Raw genomic sequence first — 22,068 nt, 5'->3', positions numbered from 1 at the left:
ATAGCAAAAGAGTTTATGTGTTACTTGCCTTACGTTACGGGCTTTCCACTTCTTTTAGGGAGGGCTTGCCATTTTACAGGTAATAGCTGTGCAACTTTCCCACAGACCCAGTCAGTGATTTTTCCTGCTTTATCTCCCTATGGCAGTATTGGTATGTATTTGGACCCCAACTGAATATGGTATTAAGTATAGGACTGACTTATATGCTGCTTGTAAGGTGCATGTACTGTAATTATGGGGGTGGGTAGCCCTATTTCCCCCCTGCACGTTTAACTTCATTGTGTTGTAACTGCAGTTGCTGTGGATTAGACCAAACCCATCTGCTGGGTCCAAGGTGGGGGTGTGCTCAGAAGCATTCAGTTCGAGGCTCTGAAGACATTATCTTTGGGTGCTAATGAGATTTAGGAGTGGTACACTTAGTTTAGGGGACTACTCACTGCCCCAACCCACTCTGAATCGAAGTATGTGGCTTCTCCACTTAGACACAGAAAGCAATGTTAATTAGTAGCAGAGTTATTTATTATAGTCTAGGATTACTGACCACTGGGAATGGGTCCATTTTTTACTTGTAATGCTTTTTGGTTGTCACACTTACCATGTCCTTGTTTCATCTCCAGGTCAGGAGCTGGCTGGGCAGGGCAGGTGCAAGCCCTGGACAGGAGGATCCCCAGGCCTGGCTGCCCAGAGCTGCCACAGGCAGGTGTCCACAGTGCGCCTGGCACGAAGGTAGAGCTTGGCTGCAACAAGGCGAGGATAAAACTCTGTGGAGCAAAGCAAAGCAACACAAGGAGTGGAGGTGAGGCAGTTAGCATGGCACGTGGCAGGAAGGCACAGCAGAGGTGCCCCCATTCTGGCCGTTTGCCAAGGTAAGAGGGGAACCAATAAGGCTGTTAACTTACAGTGTTAGGAGAAAGAAGGAACTTAAGGGAGCTCTTGCTGCAGAAAGGAGTTTGGGGAGCTCTCCCTCCCCCCTAGGAAGGCCATCTTAAGCTGCTCTGCTTAGCCTCCAGGGTAGGAGACGTCTCCACTACGGTCTGTAGAGCTTAAGAGTTGTATACAGCAGGCAGTAGCTAAGAGAGGAGGGATCCAGCTATCTTAGGAAATAGCAGAGCCCAGGAGGTAAGCAGAAGACAAAGCAAGATCTTCGCAAGATCCCTCTCTCTTAGAGATAAGCAAAGCCCAAGAAATGAAAGCAGAAGACAAAGATTTAGCTGTCTTAGAAACTAGCAATGCCCAAGAAAGAACAGTAAAGAGAGAGCTAGCTTAAAAGCTGGAGGCATACAAAAACAATCCTACCTCTTAGGGGAGAGGGGTGCCTCTGCAGTGCCTTCCTGCCATCGCCAAGTGCTGTGTTCTCTGCCTCAACTCTGCTCTTCACATTGCTTTGCTCCACTGAGTTTTATCCTCGCCTTGTCCCAGCCAAGCTCCACCTACACACCGGTGTCCTTCCTCTGGCCCTGAGCGGCAGCTCTGGGCAGCCAGGCCTGGGGATCCTCCTGTCAGCAGCCTGACAGCTTGTGTCTGCCCTGAGCCGCCTCCACTCAGCAGCCTCCAGCCCTGTTGTGGAGGACTAATTAGGCCTGAGGGGAGGGGGGTGGTACTTGGCTGCTGCTGCAGAGTGAATTGGTGCTGCTGTTACTCAGAATAAAGAAAGCGTGGTATTAAGATGATGGCCAACACGGCACGTCTAGGGAAATGAAAAAAAAACAAACAAACTGCACAAGGCAGTGTACGCTGCAGTCCCTGTCAGGGGCCGTGGTGCCACCTTTCGCTGTTCTCACCTCCCCAGCAGTGACAGCGTGCTGCCTGGCACGTGGGCGTTCAGCTCCAGCTGCACTAGAGCACTTCTGCAAAAGGCAGATCTTTGCTGTTAATTACCACAATTAAGGCAGGCTAACATTAGTATCCAATTTAGGAAAATAAAAAGTGCATCTAGATGCTGCCCCTTCAGGGTGGAAGGATTAGACAGAGATTGATGCAAGCTGCAGTTCCCCCCCCCCCCCCCCCCCCCCCCCCTTGCTCCCCCTTGACCATGGTTCCCCAGATTCACTCTTGCTCATGTTCTGCCTGGCAGGTTACCCCAATCTCAGACAGAATGGGCCCAGTTACTAGAATCGCAGCAGAAGTATCATGACTCAGAGCTACAAAAATGGCGCGAGATCATCAAATCCTCCGTGATGCTTCTAGACCAGGTGAGACCACACGGCCCGCTGGGGCTGTGCGTGGAGGGTCACCGTGTCCTCCCAGCCACACAGCCAACTGCTCGCAGTCCTTACCTGGATCCGCTGCAGCCTGTCAGGTGCATCTCCTCTGCTCCTGTCTCCCTTTAGCTCCATCTGCTGAGGCTGGGGTGGGCAGCAGATCCTAAGGGCCATTCACAGGATACCATGGATTCTCTCTCACCTCACACGGGGGGTCCAGGCAAGTCAAGGAGAGAATTCTGGAGGGCCAAAACCTTTTATTAGATAACACATCATGTATCTAGGCTCTGACATTCCAGAGGGGTCTGTAAGACCTTGGCAATCCATTTGGAATATAATTTTTTCCCCTTAACCCTGGGTTCATATGTAGCTCACACGGATGAAGGGGACGCACTCTCCCTGGGCCCTTCACAGCACAGAACCAGCAGTTTTAGTATCCATTGCCTGGACAGCCAATTGTATGCTGGGCAGCTTGAAACACTTCGTAAAAGCAACAAGCTGCTGTCCCCTAAGCTGAGAGTCGCTCACCCTGTACCTCATTCTGCTCACCCCTTGTTGTCTCACTGGCTCCCATCTTCTCAGTCCCCACCGGACCTCCCCGTCCCCAAAAGCAGGTGTTACGGTATCGGTACCTTCCATGGATGAAGGAGGCACCTGGAGGCACTGATGGGGAAGGAAATCCCGAAGCTCTGTCACCTTCAGGGTAGCAGCCCATTGGAGACGTTTCTTGTCTTGCAGATGAAGGATTCACTAATAAATCTCCAGAATGGCATCGGGTCCCGGGACTTCGGGTCAGATCCAGAAGAGAAACGGAAACGTTTCCACTAACAGGCAGGAATGCAGGAGGCCAGAGGACGGTGTGCAATATGTGTAAATAGGATATATAAATATATATATAAATATATATATATACAGAATATAAATATATATATTATATACAGATTTTAAGAGAAAAAAAAAAAGCCTACGTATCGCGAGGAAGGACTGACCTCCAAACACTGGTTGAAATGGAGCGTCTCGGTGGTAGTGTGGGGTGTGCGTGTGTGCGCGTGTGGGAGGGCTGTGCTCTCCTGGCACTGAGGTGCGCTTAGGGATGCACCCTGTGTGCTACCCTGGGCTTTTGCACCACTCTTCTGTAATACTCCTGGCTGTCTGTTCGTCTGTCTGTCTGTTTTGTTTTCGTTGTTTCAAAGGGAAGCATCAGAGTGAATGCCCCTCCCCTCCCTGCGCATGAAGGTCCCTGACTGACTCTGTGTATCTACACGTATAAAGGGAACACTGTCAACTTTCTTACCTTGCTGGCTTCAGGACAGAGAGGTCTTGGCAATCACCACCTATTCCTCACAAAACTACTCCCCGTTTGGAGAGGAGGCCTCCAGAGGAATTGCTCTAGGTCTGTGGAGAGCAGGTCTCACTGGCAATCATCTTTATGTCTCCTGGAGCAGAAATGCAATTTGCTGTCGTGCTGGCCAGCCTGGTTCAGAGAGCAAAGCACAGAATGTAAATAAGCCTGAAAAGCTTTCTCCAAACACCTAGTTTGCCTCCTCCTGTTATTGATACTGCATTAATTGCCAAGGAGATGGTGGCAAGGGGGAGGATCTGCCCACATGGTGCTCAGATGGAGGAGAGCCACGCTGCAGAAAGCACACGTCCATCTGTTTTGACAGTGTCCCCTTTACATTTTCTGTGGTTCTCTGCTTTCTGTGTGCTTGGGCCCCTGCCATTAAGCCATCCCTGTGCTGAAGATCTACATCGGTGCTGATAAGGGCTGTCTGTGTGACTTCTCACAACAGGGGGAGTGCCCCAACTTAAAAAACAAAATCAAAATGAGTATTTCTATGCGAGCCCTCCTTTCTGCCTAACCACGTGCTATTAGCACAGCGTGGAGTGGAAAAGCTAAGGGAACTTAGCAGAACCGCTCCGGCCATCCTGCTCAGCAAATTTACCTCTTGCCCCTAGTCTGAGACCACTTTGCTCGTACCTCTTAGCCCTCACCTTTACTTTTAATCCATGTGGGAAAACACTAGGTAGAAAAGAAAAAAAAATCCTTTCCTTTAACAATGCCAACAAAAGGATACCTTCGCTTTGGATCCTTACTTGACCGAAAGCTAGAGCAGCAAGGCCTCCATCAGTCCCGTAGAGGTTAGGAAGGGTCCCAGGGACCAAAAAAGAAAAGAAAAAAGGGACTAAAGAGGGACTGATGGGGGGGGTGCAGGACAGACTGGGGGATGTCCACACTGTAAGGCATCTGACTGGGCTCTCTCCTAAGCTGCACAGCAACACATCTGCTCTCTAACAAGTCAGGTGGTAGAGCTGCATTGAAGACATGGTGTGTTTTTACTACTTCTGGGGGGATAATTCCAGATTCCCTTTAGCAGCCAGATGAGAAAGAAGGGCAGAGAGGCTGTGATTTGCAGTGTACCAAAAGCCACTGTGAGTGGGTGAGATGCAGGGTGCTCAAGTGGGTGATTAATAAATGCCTGCTCATCTTACCTGGCTAGGTAGATCAGGTGGTATGTGAGATGCTCAGTCTCCACCGTTGCTCAACACCAAGATTTTTCCACCTTCTAAATGGCAGGAAGGAGTCAGCCGTATAATCCCCGTATGCAGATGGTGCGGTTCTAGCTCGTCCGCTGTCTCTTGCTCTCATTGGCACTGAAAGAGCAGGGGACATAAGGGTGAGCAACTGGTTTATGTATCTGGATCAGAAACACTGATCCAGACAGCTGGGGAAAAAAACAAGTCTAAGGAAAACGCTTACAAGGACCCACAGCCCAACCAGGGAAAGGTACCGCTGGTAGAAGTAACCCACTGATTTCTCCCAGCCTGCCTAAGATTTTCATGACCAAATTCTAAACATGTCCCACAGATGAAGACTCACAGTTGAAGGAGTGTGGATGAAGGCAGGTTACTGAACGCACATTAAAGGGTGTGAAAGGTACAATTGGCAAAAATATGCCTCGGAAGCTAGAGAATAACTCGTATTTATGTCTGTCTGTTTGATTTCATGCTGCTGACTACTGCGCTGCTCCCTGGCTTTTTCCAGGGAGGCTGCTGAAATGCCTACTGTACGATGAATCTGAGCTGCTAGTAACCTGAAAGGGTATTCTGCTGCTCTCATCTTGGGACCAAAGGGCCCCAGCTCCGTCCCCACTGTCGACTTGCCACACTGGCTAAGAGTCCCATTTTCCCATTTGTTACTCCCACAGTTGCTAAGCACAGAAACATGCCTTGCTGCCCATCTTCCCCTTTTTCAAAAATTCATTTCAGAGAGAAGATAGAAAGGAAGCCCTGTGCTTGCCGTGTTTCCTTGCCAGAAAATGGAAAGGCTGTATCTTGAGCGAGAAACCTGGAATATGGGTCTTTGTAATCTGGCTGGCAAGCTCCTGTCTGTAGAAAGCCATAACCCAGCAAGGGACAGAACAACTCACGTGTCCGAGAGGGTAAAACAGTTGTCAGAGCTGGCTTCTTACCATCTGGTGTTCTCTTGCTAGTTATGGAGGCAAGAAATCCCTTTGCTTATCTGTGTCTCCTTCTTCCTCTGCAGCATTTTTGCAAATGGTGGTCACGCTGGGTTCTGGATGTTCCCACCGATATGGCTTCCTTGGGCTTGGCCTTAGGGACAGAATTGCACAAGCTCAGTTAAATTAATGTGAGGCTACACACAGGCAGATATAAAAATATTAAGCACTAATATTCATTCTGCCTGCACAGTACTCTAAACTGTGTCTAACCTCTGTGTTAGAACTGTCAAACATTTGTATTAAATTCCTCAATATAGAACATCATAGAAGATCTGTCAATAAAGAACATAGGAGTGGTGGTCACCAAACATGCCCTTCAGGATGAGGAACGCTGCTGTTTGGGGTCTTAGGTTTCCTTTTCTCAAAATCCTAGTTATGCTGGATTTTTTTTTGTCACTTGGCAGCAAGTCTGGCTTGGAGGTGGGTAGTCTGGCAAATCTGGCTTGGTGCAGCAATCCTTTAATGCCACTTATCAAAGTAGTAATGAAAGAGAAAACTAAGGTCTTTTCCTTAAAGCAAAACCCAGAGTGGCACAAAAGCAAGGGCTCTCACAAAACCTCAGCATGTTTTCATTTAGAAGATGGCTTCTAGAGAACTACGCTAGGAATCACCTGCTACTGCAGCTGAATTCCAATCAACAGATTAATTCCTTTTACAGCCACAGGCAATTTTGCTACAGTTCATTAATGATTACATTTCCTAGGGAAATTAGCAAATGCTTTCTAGGAGCAAGGCTGAGCAACCTAAATGATAGGTGAAGCTTCTGCCTTACCTAAGCAGTCACAGCCATGTCACAGCTTGGCTTTCATTGACATGGTTTTGCTTCTTCACTTGCTTACCTATGACAGAAATCCCACACAAATGGTAGTTTTATAGCGCCTTGCAAACATTTCCCTGCCAGTTCCACCAGCTGTCCCTTCTGACATTGGCAATCTGTCCAGCGACTGCAGCTGGGTTTTCATTTTCAGACTCTTAGCAAATACAAGGGATTTTCAAATAAGCATTTCCCCAGCCAAACGTGATATGTGCAAAGTAATGCCAACAGACAGTAGCCTAAGTAAGAGGCTACCTATTGATTGGCAGGAGGGAGAAGAAAAAGCCTTGTTTGTGTATGTCACCTGTTTCTGTGGGAGAAGAATATACTTGCTAATCCTAGCTTGATACAAGTTCAGTTCTAATAAATATATGCCTCCTAACGCTTACCTTGAAAGAGGTGTTTGGGTTATGGCATCTGGGATGAGCTCAAAGTCAATTTGAGACCTGGATACCGCTACACAATCATGCATTCATTAAGTAGGTGTCAAATTTATGTAGTGCAGTGTCTGTGCGTGACATCTACAAAAGACAAAGGTTATTTCAGGTGGCTAATCAGAAACGTGCACAAACCAGGGGCATTGCTGGGGCTGCTCCTTTCCTCTTTGAAGACTGAGGTGCTGCAATGGAAAGAATAGCTTAGCTGTCAGTGAACTGGACACTCAGGCTTTTTGGTTCTTCAACAACTAACTGATAATCCAAGACACATTTCAGCCACCATCTATAATCTATACTAACTGATACTAACTGCTGCATATATCCTTTCTGACTTCTCTAAGTTCTTTGGGAGAGGAGAAAAAAAAAGTCATGTAACTTTGATGTCCATAACATATCTCAATTATGCTGCTGACACAGAGTACACATTTCCACACAGCTTACACACACTGCCATTCCTGTCTGGACCCCATTCCTGACCCCATTTGTCTACATTAAATCTAATAAAAAGAAACCTAAAACATATAATACATATTTATTACAATACAACCCTGTACTGAAAGAGGCAAGGCTTCAAAGCCCGATGCTTTGCTGGTTTTAAAACACCAGCACTAAAACACCTCAAAACTGTCACCTGCAGTGCTGTAACGCCTCTCAGGAAGCCTGGCGTGCCAGGCTGTGCTCCTTTCACATCAGACAGCCCCCTGCTCATTTTGGAAGCTCACCTGGCTGTATGGGGGATAGTCTTTAGCATACCTGTCCCTAACTAAATCTCGTAGCCTACTTAAGTATGCTTTTTCCTACCTTTATATGAGAAGGTGGAAAGTTTGTTTTTCAACCAGGCATTGGAGACACATGGTTCACGTACCTGAGATGAGGACTTTGGGCTGTGTTGTGCAATGATTTCTATGCAGATCTGTAGGCCTGCGATATGCCCAAGCAGAGTAAAAGACACACTGTCATGCCTCATGGTTTCACTTCTGCATGTCAAAAATGCTAACCAGAAGGGACTACATACATACAGGTTTTGGTGACTACAGTTTCTTTCTCACATGACCTTAATCCTTCTCCCTTTCCTGGTAGCTCTGCCTTCTCAGACCTGTATTTCCATCATCTTTCAGTGATGCAGATGCACTTAAGTGGAGGAGACAGAGAGGGCAGCCTGCAGCTTTCACACCAGCCAGCACTAGGACAGAGTGGTAGGGATAATCTCCAACCCTAAAGAGACCAGCACTGCTCACACAGAATGAGCTGCAAACTAGAGGTTCGTGGCGGAAATCCTGGGGGAGTGAATCACTCCTAGCTAGTTAGATGATTTTCTCCTTACTACTAAGAGTGGAAAAACTTTTGGGCCCCTTCTTCCTGTGGGGTTCATTTACAGAAACACGGTTAGCATGAAGGTAGTGTGAGTTAAGGTGTAGGAAAAACCCATCTGTGAATGCTCCTTTCCAGGCATACACTGTCTGTAGCCTATTGCAGTGATCTGGGAAGAGGCTTTGTCTCCAATAGGTAAAATTACATTTGTGGCAAACATATTGAGTCCTACTCTGCCATCAGTGTGATGCCACCTTGCTCCTGGAAGTACCTCTCCCCAGAATGTCCATGCTTGCTTCCATGGGAGGTACGTAGCAAACTAGCCATTTTCCAGCATATAACCAGGGCAGGACTATCTGTGTTTCTTTATCCCAATCAGGATACAAGCAAACTGCTTTCTAGTTTAGAGGTGGCAATTTCTGGTTCCACAGCATGCTAAAGGTGAAACAAACAAGGCATCAGCACTGGGTGCTTGCAGTGCTGCTGCCTAGCGGAAGGACAGACCTGACTCAAGGGAGGCACTGTCATGTTTCTCAAGGCAGAATTGTGAGATCATTGCAGCAGGATCTCTGCTAGGCTTGCTGCCACAGAATATCCTGAGTTGGAAGGGACCCACAAGGATCAATGAGTCCAACGCCTGGCTTCACACAGGACCACCCAAACAATGCAGTTGTGCAGACCTTGGCTCAGTCTTTTCAGTCTCAGCACTAGTTAAAACATCCAGCAGGGGCTTGCTCAACAACAATACTCAAAACAGTCTCTTAAACCAAAGCATCTGAGGTAAGTGGCTCGCAAAACCTTTGTGTCAGTGTAGTTTCTAAGATGTGACCGTGCCGACCTTTAGGCCCGTTCCCTCTGCCTGGCATGCTCTGAGCTCTATGCTTTGCGGTCTCCATAGCACGAGTCTCTTTGTGCCATAATACCTGTCTTTTTCTGGATGTGCACACTGGCCAAATAATCTCCTCATGTCTTGATCAACTGCCGATTGAGATTATTCCCTGATCTAGCCAGACAGCATGGGCTTAACCCTTAGCATGGATACGTGGTGTGCCATGCCCTCTTCTCCCACACACATTTTGCAGTGCTTGCTATGGCTCTTCCCTCTCCCCACACCCCTTTGCTGCCAGACAATCATTCCCTTTGTCATAGATGGACTGACCTGGTGCTGTCCCTGCTTGCCTTTCCTTGATGCAGTCCGTACCGCTCTTCAAGTGAATGTGTTTTTTTTATTTTTATTTTTTCTTCAGTAGGGAAAAGGACTTCCTTCTGCAGAAGGAATTATATTTGCACATGGCTCAGGGAGGAACCCTCTCTGGCCGTTTCTGTTACCTCACTCATTTAGGCCAATTCCATTGCTAACGTTAAATGGCCACCTTCCCCAACCGAAACTCCAAGAATAGTTAGGGAATAAAACCAATGTGCAGCTCAGGTTCTACAGCCACTTGGTCGTGTCACAGTCTCGGCTCAAACTGCCCCAGCAGCACTAGGATTTGTGAGAGCAGCTGTTACGAAACAGCAACTTCATCCAGCAAAGAGGTGGAGCCTGTGCCACATGGGTGTAGTTCTGATCTCCGCGAGCCCACCTCCCTTGTAATAGCACTTAGCAGAGCAGATACGGAAGCACTAACCTGGCTCTCGGCCTGCTGAGGTCAGAGTGGAGGGAGGAGCAGCAGAACCGTTGCAGCGTACACATCCTTAACCACCTCGGACTGGCATCGTGTGGCTGCGGCACCTCTGGGACATTATCATTCCCACGGCAGTTCATCTCTCATCACATGCTCCAGGGCTGGATAAAGCTGCTAAGGACCCTGGAGCGTGTTCTCCTCACCTGAGGCCCTGGATCCTGCAACCCCAGATGCTGTCGGAATTGCAAATTAACGAGGATGGCCTCATGCCAGCAAGGAAAGGGAACGGGTCATACAGTCACCCGCAGGTGCATGCTTCCCTTCGGGATTTCACCACCGGAGCCCGGGAAGCAGAGGGCTGTTGGCCAAGGCCGGCGCAGCCTGGAGCACCACCGTGAACTTCAGGGTGGGGTGGGGGACGAACCGTGGTTTTGTTTTAGGAGTTGTATAACTGTCAAACTTTGCGCTGTGCGCAAAATGCGATAAAATGATAATGAAACTTACCTGCTAGAACCTAGGAACTGTAAAGGCTATGCAGCCGAAACTTAATGTAAGTAGCTAGTACAATGGAAGTATAAATTAAAAAAAAAATCTATCAGACAAACAGCATGACTCATGAGTGCTTTGTTCTTTTTATTGTCCTGCCTATTCTAAAATCTCTTCTGTCATTGCCAAATACACAGAGAGGGTCTTTTCAGATCCCAACCAGGCCCATCTCTCCCAGGACCCAGCCTGCCTTTAACACCGCCCTTGAAAAAAAACTTTTTTTTTTTTTTTTCCACTCTGGGAATCTTGAGCAGAATTTAGACACCATTTTCCCCTGCCTAGAACAACACAGGGCAATAATCATGTCTGTATGCAGGAACTGGAAAAGTGATAGATTTGTCCAAAAGGCATCTTACGAAGATGCGTGTAAGATAGCCGAAGGTGCAGGACTAAAGGACGGCCCTTCTTTACCACCTGAGGTAGCTCTCAAGAAGTTTTCAATTTACTCCTATTTTGACTTCACATTATAACATCAGAAGGTTTTCAAGACTTCACAAGGACTGGGAGGAACAGAGCTGAAGTGAGAGAGGTTTATGTAACCTTACCTAAAAATCACTCTGAGCATTATTGCCATGGTCAGCAATGGAAACTCTGTAGTTACTGTCTAGTCACTCCTCTGTTGCTGTGGATCTAGAGTTGGGATTATGCCCAGAAGTGCCTTGAGGCCAGGCAAGTTGGCCTAGGAAAAACAAAGATATCCATCAGAACTGGAAGAGGAGCTATTTTTGGACATTATGGTTTAAGGAACCAGTGCCCAGACTACAAGCGTGCTTCATCTGGAAAATGTGCTCACATTGCCAGACTCAGCTCTGGACTTGAGGAAGATCCTACGGTGAAGACTGGATCCTAGTAGTTTACTGAAGTTGACACTGCTCTAAAAAAAGCATTTTGAACAACTGCCAGTTAGAAATCTGGCTTGGGCTTGACTGACAAATGGAACAATTTCTGTGATTTTTAGCAACACATAAACTGCAGCAGAACATAAGCAGGGAAATTCCATATGTAGGAAGCATGCTTTTGATTCACAAGCACTTTGTAATATTTAGAAGCGGTCAGTGTAGCAAAATCTGTCAGCTCTTGCAAGCAGTACAGGCTCCATTGCAGCAGGGGTGTAACACCATCTACTATATGAAAAGAAAACCTCCCACTTTAAGTACAATTCTACCCCAGCCAATGTTTCTACCATTTGTTTCCTCACAGTCCTAGTTATTGAGCTCAAATACCTATGTTTGACGCCAGAAAAATGATTTTACTCTGTTCAAACCACTAAAATTTAAAAGGTCAGTTTGCATACACTGAATTTACAGTGTAATTCCTGTGCAGTAGTGGGTCATTTACAATGAATATTGAGACTAATCTTCACGTAATACATAATTAATGCAAAACTAGGAAAAACATAACCACTTTCTCCACGTTCCTCTAGGTGGTGCTGCACGATAGCATGAGAAGCCCATCAGGGTTACAAGTACTGTCATTTTACAAAGCTGTCAGTCCTTTTACTGCGAGGACTACGCATCCTATTTACTTGGCATGCTGGTTTGCCTCCAGCTGTCATCCTTTCAGGGTTTTCCCCAGAAACAGGTTAAAGGCGTACCTTGTCTGACTGGCTTGCCTGTTGCTGCTGAACACGGCTCCGCAGGTTATTTCTACCACTGTGTCTCTGCATGCTTGAGGAGTAAACCTGCTACACAAGGGAAATGGAAGGAACTAAGAATTTTGACACATGCTAAGTGGAAGGGAGGGTACACGGGATTCTTGTATCATACAGCCTCCTGGATTAGGAGTACTTCAGGATTTATATTCTCAGCTCCCTCCTTCAGAAGCAAGTGTGAACATGGCACAGGGACTCATCCTTCCTACTACACATTTTTCATCAATTGCAATGCATTTATAGTCCTCGTACTTCATACTCTACATCTGCACTGGTAGCCCAAAGTCCACAGCAACTTACTGAGCAATAACTGAAATAACAGAACTCCTGTTTAACACCTATAATAAATGCTGGGGCTGTAACAAATGGTGGAACATCACCCTAAATGACCTCGTTCCCAGTCCTGGAGGTCAGAACAACATGATACATACAACCTTTACCTCTGCAATGGAGAACTAGCATATTTTGCAAATAAAAGTGGTGGTGACAGCAGCTAAGGAATGACACTAACATTTACAAAGCCATTAACGTGATGAGGGGACTGAAACTTGGGAAGGAGCCGTGCTGCCCACACCCCTGTGCCCTTTGCTCAGCATGCTTCAAAAGGAGAGTCCATTAGCAAATGGGCTGGCAGCTCACAATGGAGTCATGAGGCCAAAGTCAAGGCTGTACAGAGTCCAAGGCAAATGGAAGAGAATTTACACTTCCCCATATTTCCTCCCGACGGCGTAGAGCTCCCCCTCAAACCTGGCTGGCATGACATGGTCCTTCTGTCTTCAGAGCTCCTGCAAGTGAGAGAATTCCCTTGGAGTGCAAGTCATTTGAAGGTACTGAAGTGAGGATCGTGATACATTTAGCGTGATACCTGACAGGACATGAACAAGTCTTTAGAAGATCTGGGTCATAGACTTTTGTACACAAAGTCCTTCCTAGGAGACATATCCTTTGGAGACAGTGCCATTTATTCCTCCTGTTCCCCATCTGCAGGGGGCAGTGACTGTTCCCAACTCCACAGGAATGCATGAAGGAGGAGTAATGAAATCACAGCCTAAATATGTGCATTGGTTTGGGGTTTAAAATTTTTTTAATTTGTATACCCACCATCCAGAGATACCTGAATTGCTTCTAAGGTCACTGGAGAAGCTCCAGAGAAGGGGCAAAGCCAGACTCCAGGAATCTCCCCTCTGCCACTTCTCCAGCCCCACACACCCCTAACCCACTGCAGTGAGGGTGAGGGGCTGACAGGCATAAGAAGCAGTTGACTGCTTCTTCATCACCTACCCTGGTGCCGTTTGTTCCGCTGGCTCCTCTCTGCTATTCCTCCACAGGCACGGCGCAGTTTTCCTTGTTTTCCGATGGAATCGCAAGGTAGTCTGTTCTGTAGTTGGAAGGAAAGAGGAAAGCTTAACATCAAGTGCACATTTCAGGCCCATTCACCCTTTCAGAGATACTGAATGACTGTAAATATCTCTAAGGTAATAAATTCCACCTGTAGAAGATGCTCACAGTAGGATATTCTTGTTGGCATAGTCAGGAGCAGACAGTGAGCCTTCCTGACTGTTAAATCCTATACATAGAGCTTTCCTAGAGATGGGAATGGGCCAGCGTAAAAATTGGAACATCTCTGGTGTCAGCTGCCAGAATTGCCCTTCTCTTCCTCTGCTTTTTCGAAGTCGCACAGGCTGCAGACCTGTGAGTCAGATCTCTGAAGGCAGGCCTTCCAGGAGAGCATCTCCGCATGGTTCACGCTGGGCCACTTTGGAATACTGCCCACCTTGGCCACCCTCCCTTCCCTGTACATCATCCCTCACCTTGCTACTACACTGTCTCTTTTGGTACTCCGGAACACTGCAATGGTTTCAGACACAGCAAACATCAGCTAGAAACGTGCAAGAGCAAGGTTTGGTCTTGCAGCCTGACCTGGACTGAGACATCTGAAGGACCCTTGCAGAACAGCTCACATCTGGAGGGATGTCACACTTACGCATTTTCCTGGGCAGCCTCCTCTGCCTTAGAGACTTTTCTGTAGCAATAGACCATTTCTATCAGTAGCCACAAGGTGAGGAAGACCAGCAGAATATACATCATAATTTCAGAGATGACTGAGGTGAAGTCTTCTCCAGCTGTTGAGAAAATGAAACCATCTCTGATCATCTACATGCAGCTGTCAGAGCACAGCAGCTCCATTCAAACTTTCCACCCTCGTGTCATCTTTCCTAACCCACCTTGCCACAGACCCAAGTGCCACTACACTGTCATGGATCAAAAGACAAGGAGCAGGCAAGGCTGCCAGCAGAATATGTATGCCAGCAGCAATTCCACTGCGTGCTTCCACAGGCATCAAGCATGCACAGGCTTGCACGTGTCTTGCATTCTCTGCAACCTACACATTCCTACAGATTGCTCACCGTGTCTCATCTTCACATTCTGCTTCCTTTGTACATCTTACTCGCTGCTGTTACTTGACTGCGCTGTGCCGGCAGTGATTTGAGAGAGATCAAAACAGAGATGCTTGTGGGGAAGAAGGAAAGGGTAGACACAACAGGAAAAGATGAGGGGTAAAAATACTTGTCCCTCTCTGTAGAGAACAGCAGGATTCCTACTGGTTTCTAACAGCCAGGATCTTGGCACAGACGTGAGCAAAACCAAAAGGAGTGGTAAGACAGGAGCAGTGCAAAGGGAAGGAGGGGCTGGGAGAGGGAAGAAGCAACAGACTGCTATCAAAATGGAGAATGAGTTGTTCGAAGAGGGAGGGGGCGGAAGTGAGGAAGGAGAAGCTGTGGGTATCCTGGCAAAGGCCGTGCTGTAGCATCCCAGAGCCGCCAGGGGAGAAGTGAGGGTTCTGAGCAGAGAAACTGGAAACCTCTGCTTGCACTTTGTGCCTGCCCAGCTGTTCCCAGACACTGCCTCAGCCTTCCATGCTTCTACCTTCCCACACTCACACAAGCACTCTGTGCCCAAGGCAAGGCAGCAGTCAGGAAAAAGAAAAAAATAAAGCCGGGCTTTCCTCTTGAACCCTGTACAGCACTTGCTGTTGGCAAAGCCAGACACAGCTACCTGGGAGCTCAGTCACCCCTCTCTTGCAATGCAATACAAAATTATGTCCCTGGGTGACAATGCCCATGGCACGTTAGGACACAACCCACTGTCTGCCAGTCCTCCATACCCTCCTCCACCACGGTGAGGTGGATCAGTCTGGAGCTTGTGAAGAGAGGCCGGTGAATCTCAAACTCAAACTCCCGGGTGATATTACAGGTGTAGATGCCCGAATCGTTCAAGGTCACGTTTAACACAGTGATGGACACATCCTGCATGTCTTTACTCCCGTTCCACTGTAACCGACCACTGAAGCGGCTTGGAAATTCTTGATTTGTGTTCCTGTACTTGTAGATCTGTGAGGAAACGTGAAGGGATACTCAGATTAATCACTGACTCATATCTTGGACAACACCAGAGAATATGCAAGAAATGGCTGAAACTGTGTTCTTCCCTAGGTACAGCTGTGTATGCTCTGGGATTTGGCTTCCCTGGGAAAAACACATGTTCAGATTCTACCATCCTTTACCTCAAAATCTTAAACTACTTTGCAAAAGAGAGAAAACTGAATTATCTCCATTGTGAAAGTAGAAAAACTGAGGCACAGAACAGCAGAGAGACACAGGGACAATGACACAAAAGATCAGCAATGGAACTAAAATTAGGATCCCGTAGTCTTAATGACCAGCCTGTCAGTCCCTGGGTCTTCTTCAGAAGGTACCATAGAAAATAAATAGCGCAAAGACAAACGGTCATCTTCAGTAAGCCCTGGGATACTCAGCTGAAATCAGTGTTGTAGAAGAAATAGAGCAGTGTGAAAATAGTATATCAGACAGATCTTGGGTGGCTTTCACAAGCCTTATCTTTGGCAAGTTTCTGGCTGACCACAGTTCACATTACACTGCCTGCCCCAGCTCACCTTCATTACCTTTCTTTAGGTTGCCACCAGCAAATAAATTACCAGTGTCACTGAAAGTGAATGCCCGCCTCACTCCCTAGTGTGGCTTCTTTCGTTCTCAGACAGCTGGAGACTATTTGCTGTCTTGTCTGTCTCTGATCAATCACAATAAAATGCAGGTACTTATGTAATTATTCATACTTAGATAAAATAGCTAGAAAGAAATGTGTGCACTCAAACCTTGTTCTCAGATTGACCGTTCTTTCTTGATTTCCACTTGCCTCTTGTGTAAGATTCTCATTTTAATTCACTCTGAAAACTTAATTCTACCCTGTCCTGACAGGGATCCAAAACAGAGATCATGCCACAGTCAGCACACTACTGCTTTCTCTGTAGCAAAAAAAAAAGAATTAAATTCTGTCCTACAGATTTAGCAGAGCCTGATTTAACTTCCAAAGAACAGTTTCAGGGTTAAGAAGTGGCCCAGGAAATAAGACTTGGCCAAGGCAACCAGGACTCACTCCATACTTTTGTTTCCCTTCTCAATTCCCTCATTTATTAGACAATACATATTAAAGGAAAAGAACTAGAAAATCTCATTCATGTACATTCATGTACAGCCCCAAATGTTTGGGCTCACCAACAGGTTCCAGCTTTTCCTAACACAGGTACGGTACCTGCTGTGTGCACGCGTGGATAACAGGTAAACAAACCCTTTAGATACTGCCCCAAAGCGGTGCTGTGGAACCTCTGGGTGAAAATGCTATACAAACGGAGCAGACCTGCAGGTTGGAGCTGAATTTAGCTCCAAGCTTGTCTCTCCTCCATGGCATTAAAGCAGCCTGCTAGGCATTTCTACAGACTTGGAATGAAAACAAGGCATAAACCTTTTGTTTGTATTTGGGTCTCTCTTCTTCATCAGGGACTCTGTGGCAAGACAAACTCACTCTCTCCTAGCACCTTTTGGCTTCTCCTATGTGCCTTCACTGGACCATGTTTCACAAGATGGCCTAGGAAAGCAAGGGCTCAGCTACCAAACATACATACGGGTTCATCTTTTCCACCCTCCGGCCTGTAGAACCATTCCACCATCGTGCTGGCTGTGACCTCTTCCCTTTTCATGCAGGAGATGCAGAGTAGCTTCATGTGTGTTCCTTGGACAGCCTCTGTCTCTGATGGAACTTCAACACATACTGCAGAACAAAAACCAGCTAGGAGGAGAAGTGAGAAGAAAGATAAGAGAGAAAAAGAGAGGTATCAGTTATCCACATCTCAGCACCTGTGACCCCATCATCCCCCAATGAAAACCCTTTTGATTCATTACTAGCACCCTCTGACAACAAATAAGTCTCAAATGTCAAATTTTACCAAGCTTCCTTCTTGGAGACATAAATAATTCATAATAATTAACAGAAGGTGATCACTTCACGCAGATTCACCTCTCCAGCATCTGCCTCGCCACAACTTTAATTTTCCCCCTAGTAATTAATGCTGCTTGAGGCACCGTTCATTCTCTCTTGCACATGCTGAGCATGCTCCTGTTTCAGCAGCAATTACAGTGTCTGGTATGAGAGAAAGCCCAGAATTCAAGCATGGAGGAACAGTTCGCTCTTCTTTGTGCTAATTTAAAAGATCTGGATGTTTTAATCTGGCAATGTGTTCAAAACAAAGGGGTAGGATTCCCATTTTGCTTCCTGTTTCTAGGTTTCATAAGCAGTCCAAGGAACCAAGGGGCTTGGACTCGAGTAAATTTGGCAGCTGGGGGAGTTATTGATTTTATATGCATTCTTGTTCAAAATGTTTCCAATCAGATTTGTGCTAACACTGGCAACTATAAAATACCGCTCTCCCAACCAAGACAAAAATCACAAGCTGTGAAGCCGAATACTTGATGTGGAAGCGAATCCTTCAGAACAGCATCTCAGACTAAATCCCTGCTGACATTTGTCCCCTAGGCTAAACAATGCTGGGTTACGTCTGTCCAAACCTGTCTCCAAAGCCTAGAGTGTAGATGAGTGAAGATGCTGATTTTGCTAGCTGCTCCCTTCCTCCCCAGCCTCCGAGATGCTATTCATCCCCACTGAATTATCCCGGGACCTATCCTGGGAACAGCCGGATTCCAGTTCTCCCATACTACCAGCTCCGTGGGTAGCAACAGCTTTCTGGGAGAAAGGAAGGAAAAACACTACGGGATCATGCTTTATTCCAGTGCAATTAAATACGTACACCCACACCCACGTACACGCACACGTACACAGAGCTGTAGGTATACGTGCATATCGAGTTCAGCTGTATTTGCAAAACTAGCAAAGCTTTGCTGGGTTTCAGAGGAAAAACTGAAACTGCAATAAAAGCTACACATTTCCTCTAGTTTACACAGAATGCATGGAAAACTGGCACCGAACACACACTGAATATTGGTTTGCACAACCTCTCTGAGGAAACTACATGTTAAATTACATTGCAAATTTGAGAACAACAGCAATCAGGAAACAGTAAGGAACTTGCATGCATATTACAGCACACGTTTTCTGCGGTTAAGTCCACTTAGCAAGAATGCATTTTCTTTGTTCTGTGTAACTCCATTACATTCCTAGTAACTCTCTAAACGTTATTTCCTTCTCCTCCTGTAAACAAAACTAAAATCCACTCTGAAGGCTGGGCTCCACGGCAGCCTTAAAGAAACCCTGCTAGGAAAAGTGGCACTTGAAAGGAGCATCCTCCAGGAAAGAAGCAGAGGATTTGGAGGCGAACCCGAAGATGACAAGGTAAGGAGGCACCTACCCCAGACCACCAGCACGGCCGAGGACACCCACGCCAGCCGAGGCAGCGCAGCCATTGTTGGGAGCGAGGAGCAGATCCCAGCGGCTCCGGCGGAAAACGCTCCGGCTCCTCTCGCCGCCTCGTCCCCGGTGCAACAGGATGCTTCTGGCGTGCCTGGAGAACAGAGCCGAGGGGTGGGTGGATGCTGCTGAGCGCTCCCGGATCGTCGGCTGCCGCTCTCCCCGCGGGGTGGGACCCACGGCCCGGCGGCAGCACCACGGACAGGGGCGGCAGCCAGCAGCAGGTGGCAGCGGGATGGGGCAGGGATTCGCCCTCCGCTCTCCCCGGCAGCCTCCCCTCGCTCGGCAGAGGCTGCGCCGAGCCCTGCCTAGCCCGGGCGGGGGGCCCGGCTCTCGGCAAGCATGCGCGGGCCCTCCCTTCCTCCCGGCCCCGGCCCCAACGCGGGGAGCCGCCGGGCTCCTCCCGGCACCGGGGAAAGAGCTCGGGGGGCTCGGCTGCGCCCCCCCTCCCCGCCCCCCGCAGCGCCTGGTGGAGTCAGGGGAGCGGGCAGCGCTCCGGCATCCTCCTGCCCCGGCTGCGTGGATGTGGGGCTCGGTCAGAGCCGGAGGGAGGATGTTAGCGATGTTAGCATCACTTATCTGGCCTCCGAAATAAATCCGGATTGAGGGAGGGGGGAAGAGTTATCCGGGCGAGGTCACACCAAGGCCTCCGCCTCTAATGAGGTTAATATTAACATTTGTATAGCTCTGAAGGTCGCAGTTGGAAATACTGGGAAATCCTCTCTCCTCATGTTCCAGTCTGATTCCCAGGGGGTCGATGCCAGCAGCAGGCTGGGCTTTCTCTTCCTGGACTGGAGCCACCGGGCCCAGAAGGGCTTCTCCAGCTTTGAAGGTCACAGTGGACCGAGAGGGAGAAATGAAGTGCTTGTTAAATGTGTTCCCTCTTTTTAAAGCGTCTGCTCTGATGGCAGCTCAATAAACAGCACAGCCTATTGAATTAAACCTAACCCATCCCATCAGACGACATGTGAGCAACTTCAGTGCCAAAACCCAGAAGCAAGTGTTGGACGCGGGCAGCGCGCAGACGGTCAGACTCACCCGAACAGGAAAACTGCAGGCAGCAGAGAGCATCAGCTCCGAGCCCGTCAGCTGGACGTTTACTCTCAGTAGGGCACAACATTGCTGAGGTCCAGACCTGCCTGGTGCTGGGGGCTTGGTGCTGAGGGTACACGCGTGTAACCTGGTCCCTGTGCTGCGTAAGTGAAGCAGGCACAGAACAAAGACAGCAAATGCTTTTCCTAGACATCATCTCAGCATGCTCATGTCAGAATGCTGCATTACTATCTGCCAATAGCCATGTGCTGAGCAACTGCCTCCACAGCACCCGCTACCCCCTCCTGCGGCTCCCTTGCATGCTGCATTTCTGCGATGGCAGAATTAAGTGAGGCATGCCAGGGTCCAAGCAGCACCCGCATCTCCCAGGCAGAATCAGGCACCAAACCACAAATGCACAGGAAGAAAGCACCAGGTGCAGGTGCACGAGGAGCCACACAACAAGTCCAGGTAATTCCTAGCTAAGGACATCTTTCCAGCTCCTTGCTCTGCTGCATTACTACCCCCCGGACACGTTGTACTCTTCCCGGTTCCAAACCATGGCTGGCTGGGAGCTGAAACCTTTGCAGCCCTGAAGTATTACAGCAGCAGCTGACCAAAGCCACGACAGTTCCTGTATGCTGGTGGTCGAGTTTCACTTGTTGCCCCTCTGCTCCGAGGCTGCTTTGGTTTCTGTGCACTCCCAAACTCATCACAGATAAGACCCGTTCACTGTATCTCCAGGAGCCAGGTGTGACTGGGGAGACCAACAGGCCAGTTCCCTGCAGATGCCAGCAACACACTTCCAATTTCCCCCTTCAAAGCCAGCCCTGATGAATATCCAACCCTAACATTTCACTTTTCTCTACAGAAAGACAAAATAGCAACTGTGATACCCAGAGCTGATGGAAGGACACAGCCTGCTACACACAGTCAGTTGTTTTCTCCCATCGCCCTGTGCTGTGTTCACAGCTCAACAAAGGAAGGGCAGACAAAGCCATGGGGATTTGCTCCTAACTTTTCTGGAACAATCCAGCCTGTGCGTGGTGGATGAGTGCCGATGGAGGGGTTTTTTATAGACCCAGGAACTACTGAACAATGTCCACAGCCATCTCATTTGACAAACACCTGTTTCATGAAGTGGGGTGGAAATCACATCTGTTCTCAGGAAGCCAGGTGCACTGCCAGAAAGCACAGGGCACGGATCAGCAGAGTTGTACTGCGTGTGCTACAGCTGCTCTAATTACATCTATCATGGAGCATCCTGCCAGGGACAATAGGGGCTGGAGCTATAGGCTTACGAGGAGGCAGCAGCTCTGTCATTTGGTCAGCAGCCACTAATTGACCCTTCATAATTTCTTCCCCTTTCTTAGCACAACCCTGCTCTCAGGTGCCTCAGTGCTCCTCCAGCAAGAAACAGAAGCCTTTCCTCCTCTAACCCCAGGCACTCCAGAACTCATCTGTCAACCAATTTAAATTACAGTAACAAACAAATATCCTTAATGAGTTTGTCCCTCAGAATCACTCATGTACAGACCTCAAGCGCTGCGCACTACCCATCCTGGTGAGACTGGAGCTCTAATTACCATCTAAAGGAGGCAAACTGTACCCAGAGATGAAAATCTGGTGAAACAGGGCTTGGATTTGGGTGGATTTTAACACAAAAAGTCATAGGCAAGAGAAGTACATGGAGATCACACCCTCTCTCACCTGGCTCTGAACTTTATTCCTTCACCTAGAGTATGCTTTGTGTACTACAGACAAAACCACAGGTGATTTAAAATAAATTCTTGTAGTCAGTCCAGTTTATTAAACTGCCAGAACGTGTTCCATGGACTTTTTCAGCCATACTGTGTGCTTTGAGAATGAAAGGATAAGATACTTTCACTCTTACTGCGATCTGGGCTTAGCTGGGAACCGCTCCAACATCTCCACGTGCCTGTCTTGAGCAGACAAGAAACACTGCCTGGACCTCATCAGAAAAACCTGCAAAAACATGGGATGTCGTACTGGAAGCCTCTGTGAATTTTCTGTGCTGTGAAAGGGGTGGAGAGCACGTATCCTCCACAACCCACCCAAGCCAAGGACGCGCAGCCGCTCCTTCCTGCCCTGATGCTTCCAGAGGGCAGGCTGGGGACAGGCGCGACCCG

The 22,068-nt window shown here is 48.0% G+C and overlaps 2 protein-coding genes and 1 long non-coding RNA gene across 17 annotated transcripts in view; 1 reads left to right on the top strand and 2 right to left on the bottom strand.

The window, feature by feature from the left end:
- GRAMD1B (GRAM domain containing 1B) overlaps positions 1 to 5,478 on the top strand; it is a 147,133-nt gene extending 141,655 nt beyond the window's left edge. For all 14 annotated transcript variants that reach the window (XM_035346305.1, XM_035346307.1, XM_035346306.1 and 11 more), the window contains 2 exons: positions 2,075 to 2,192; positions 2,940 to 5,478. In XM_035346305.1, the coding sequence (XP_035202196.1) occupies positions 2,075 to 2,192; positions 2,940 to 3,029 (208 nt within the window). In that variant the 3' untranslated portion in view covers positions 3,030 to 5,478. The remainder of the gene's footprint in view (positions 1 to 2,074; positions 2,193 to 2,939) is intronic.
- LOC118178089 lies at positions 1,303 to 4,832 on the bottom strand. Of its 2 annotated transcripts, none has more exons than XR_004756061.1 (5): positions 4,695 to 4,832; positions 3,496 to 3,675; positions 2,856 to 3,025; positions 2,277 to 2,440; positions 1,303 to 1,430 (listed from the first exon to the last, which is right to left on the bottom strand). It is a non-coding gene; the product is annotated as an uncharacterized LOC118178089 (long non-coding RNA). The 2 variants fall into 2 exon arrangements; XR_004756060.1 differs by having other exon boundaries at positions 1,421 to 1,557.
- Positions 5,479 to 10,525: 5,047 nt separating the features above from the next.
- On the bottom strand, positions 10,526 to 19,217 carry SCN3B (sodium voltage-gated channel beta subunit 3). Its single transcript, XM_035346321.1, has 6 exons — positions 18,828 to 19,217; positions 17,091 to 17,254; positions 15,276 to 15,501; positions 14,094 to 14,232; positions 13,391 to 13,487; positions 10,526 to 12,894 (listed from the first exon to the last, which is right to left on the bottom strand). Exons 1-5 carry the CDS (start codon positions 18,880 to 18,882, stop codon positions 13,424 to 13,426), a joined length of 648 nt encoding a protein of 215 aa, XP_035202212.1. The 5' UTR covers positions 18,883 to 19,217; the 3' UTR covers positions 10,526 to 12,894; positions 13,391 to 13,423.
- Between the last annotated feature and the right edge of the window lie 2,851 nt (positions 19,218 to 22,068).

Source organism: Oxyura jamaicensis, chromosome 24, assembly GCF_011077185.1.
Source record: "Oxyura jamaicensis isolate SHBP4307 breed ruddy duck chromosome 24, BPBGC_Ojam_1.0, whole genome shotgun sequence".
NCBI lineage: Eukaryota > Metazoa > Chordata > Aves > Anseriformes > Anatidae > Oxyura > Oxyura jamaicensis.
This window is presented reverse-complemented; position numbering and strand designations above follow the sequence as displayed.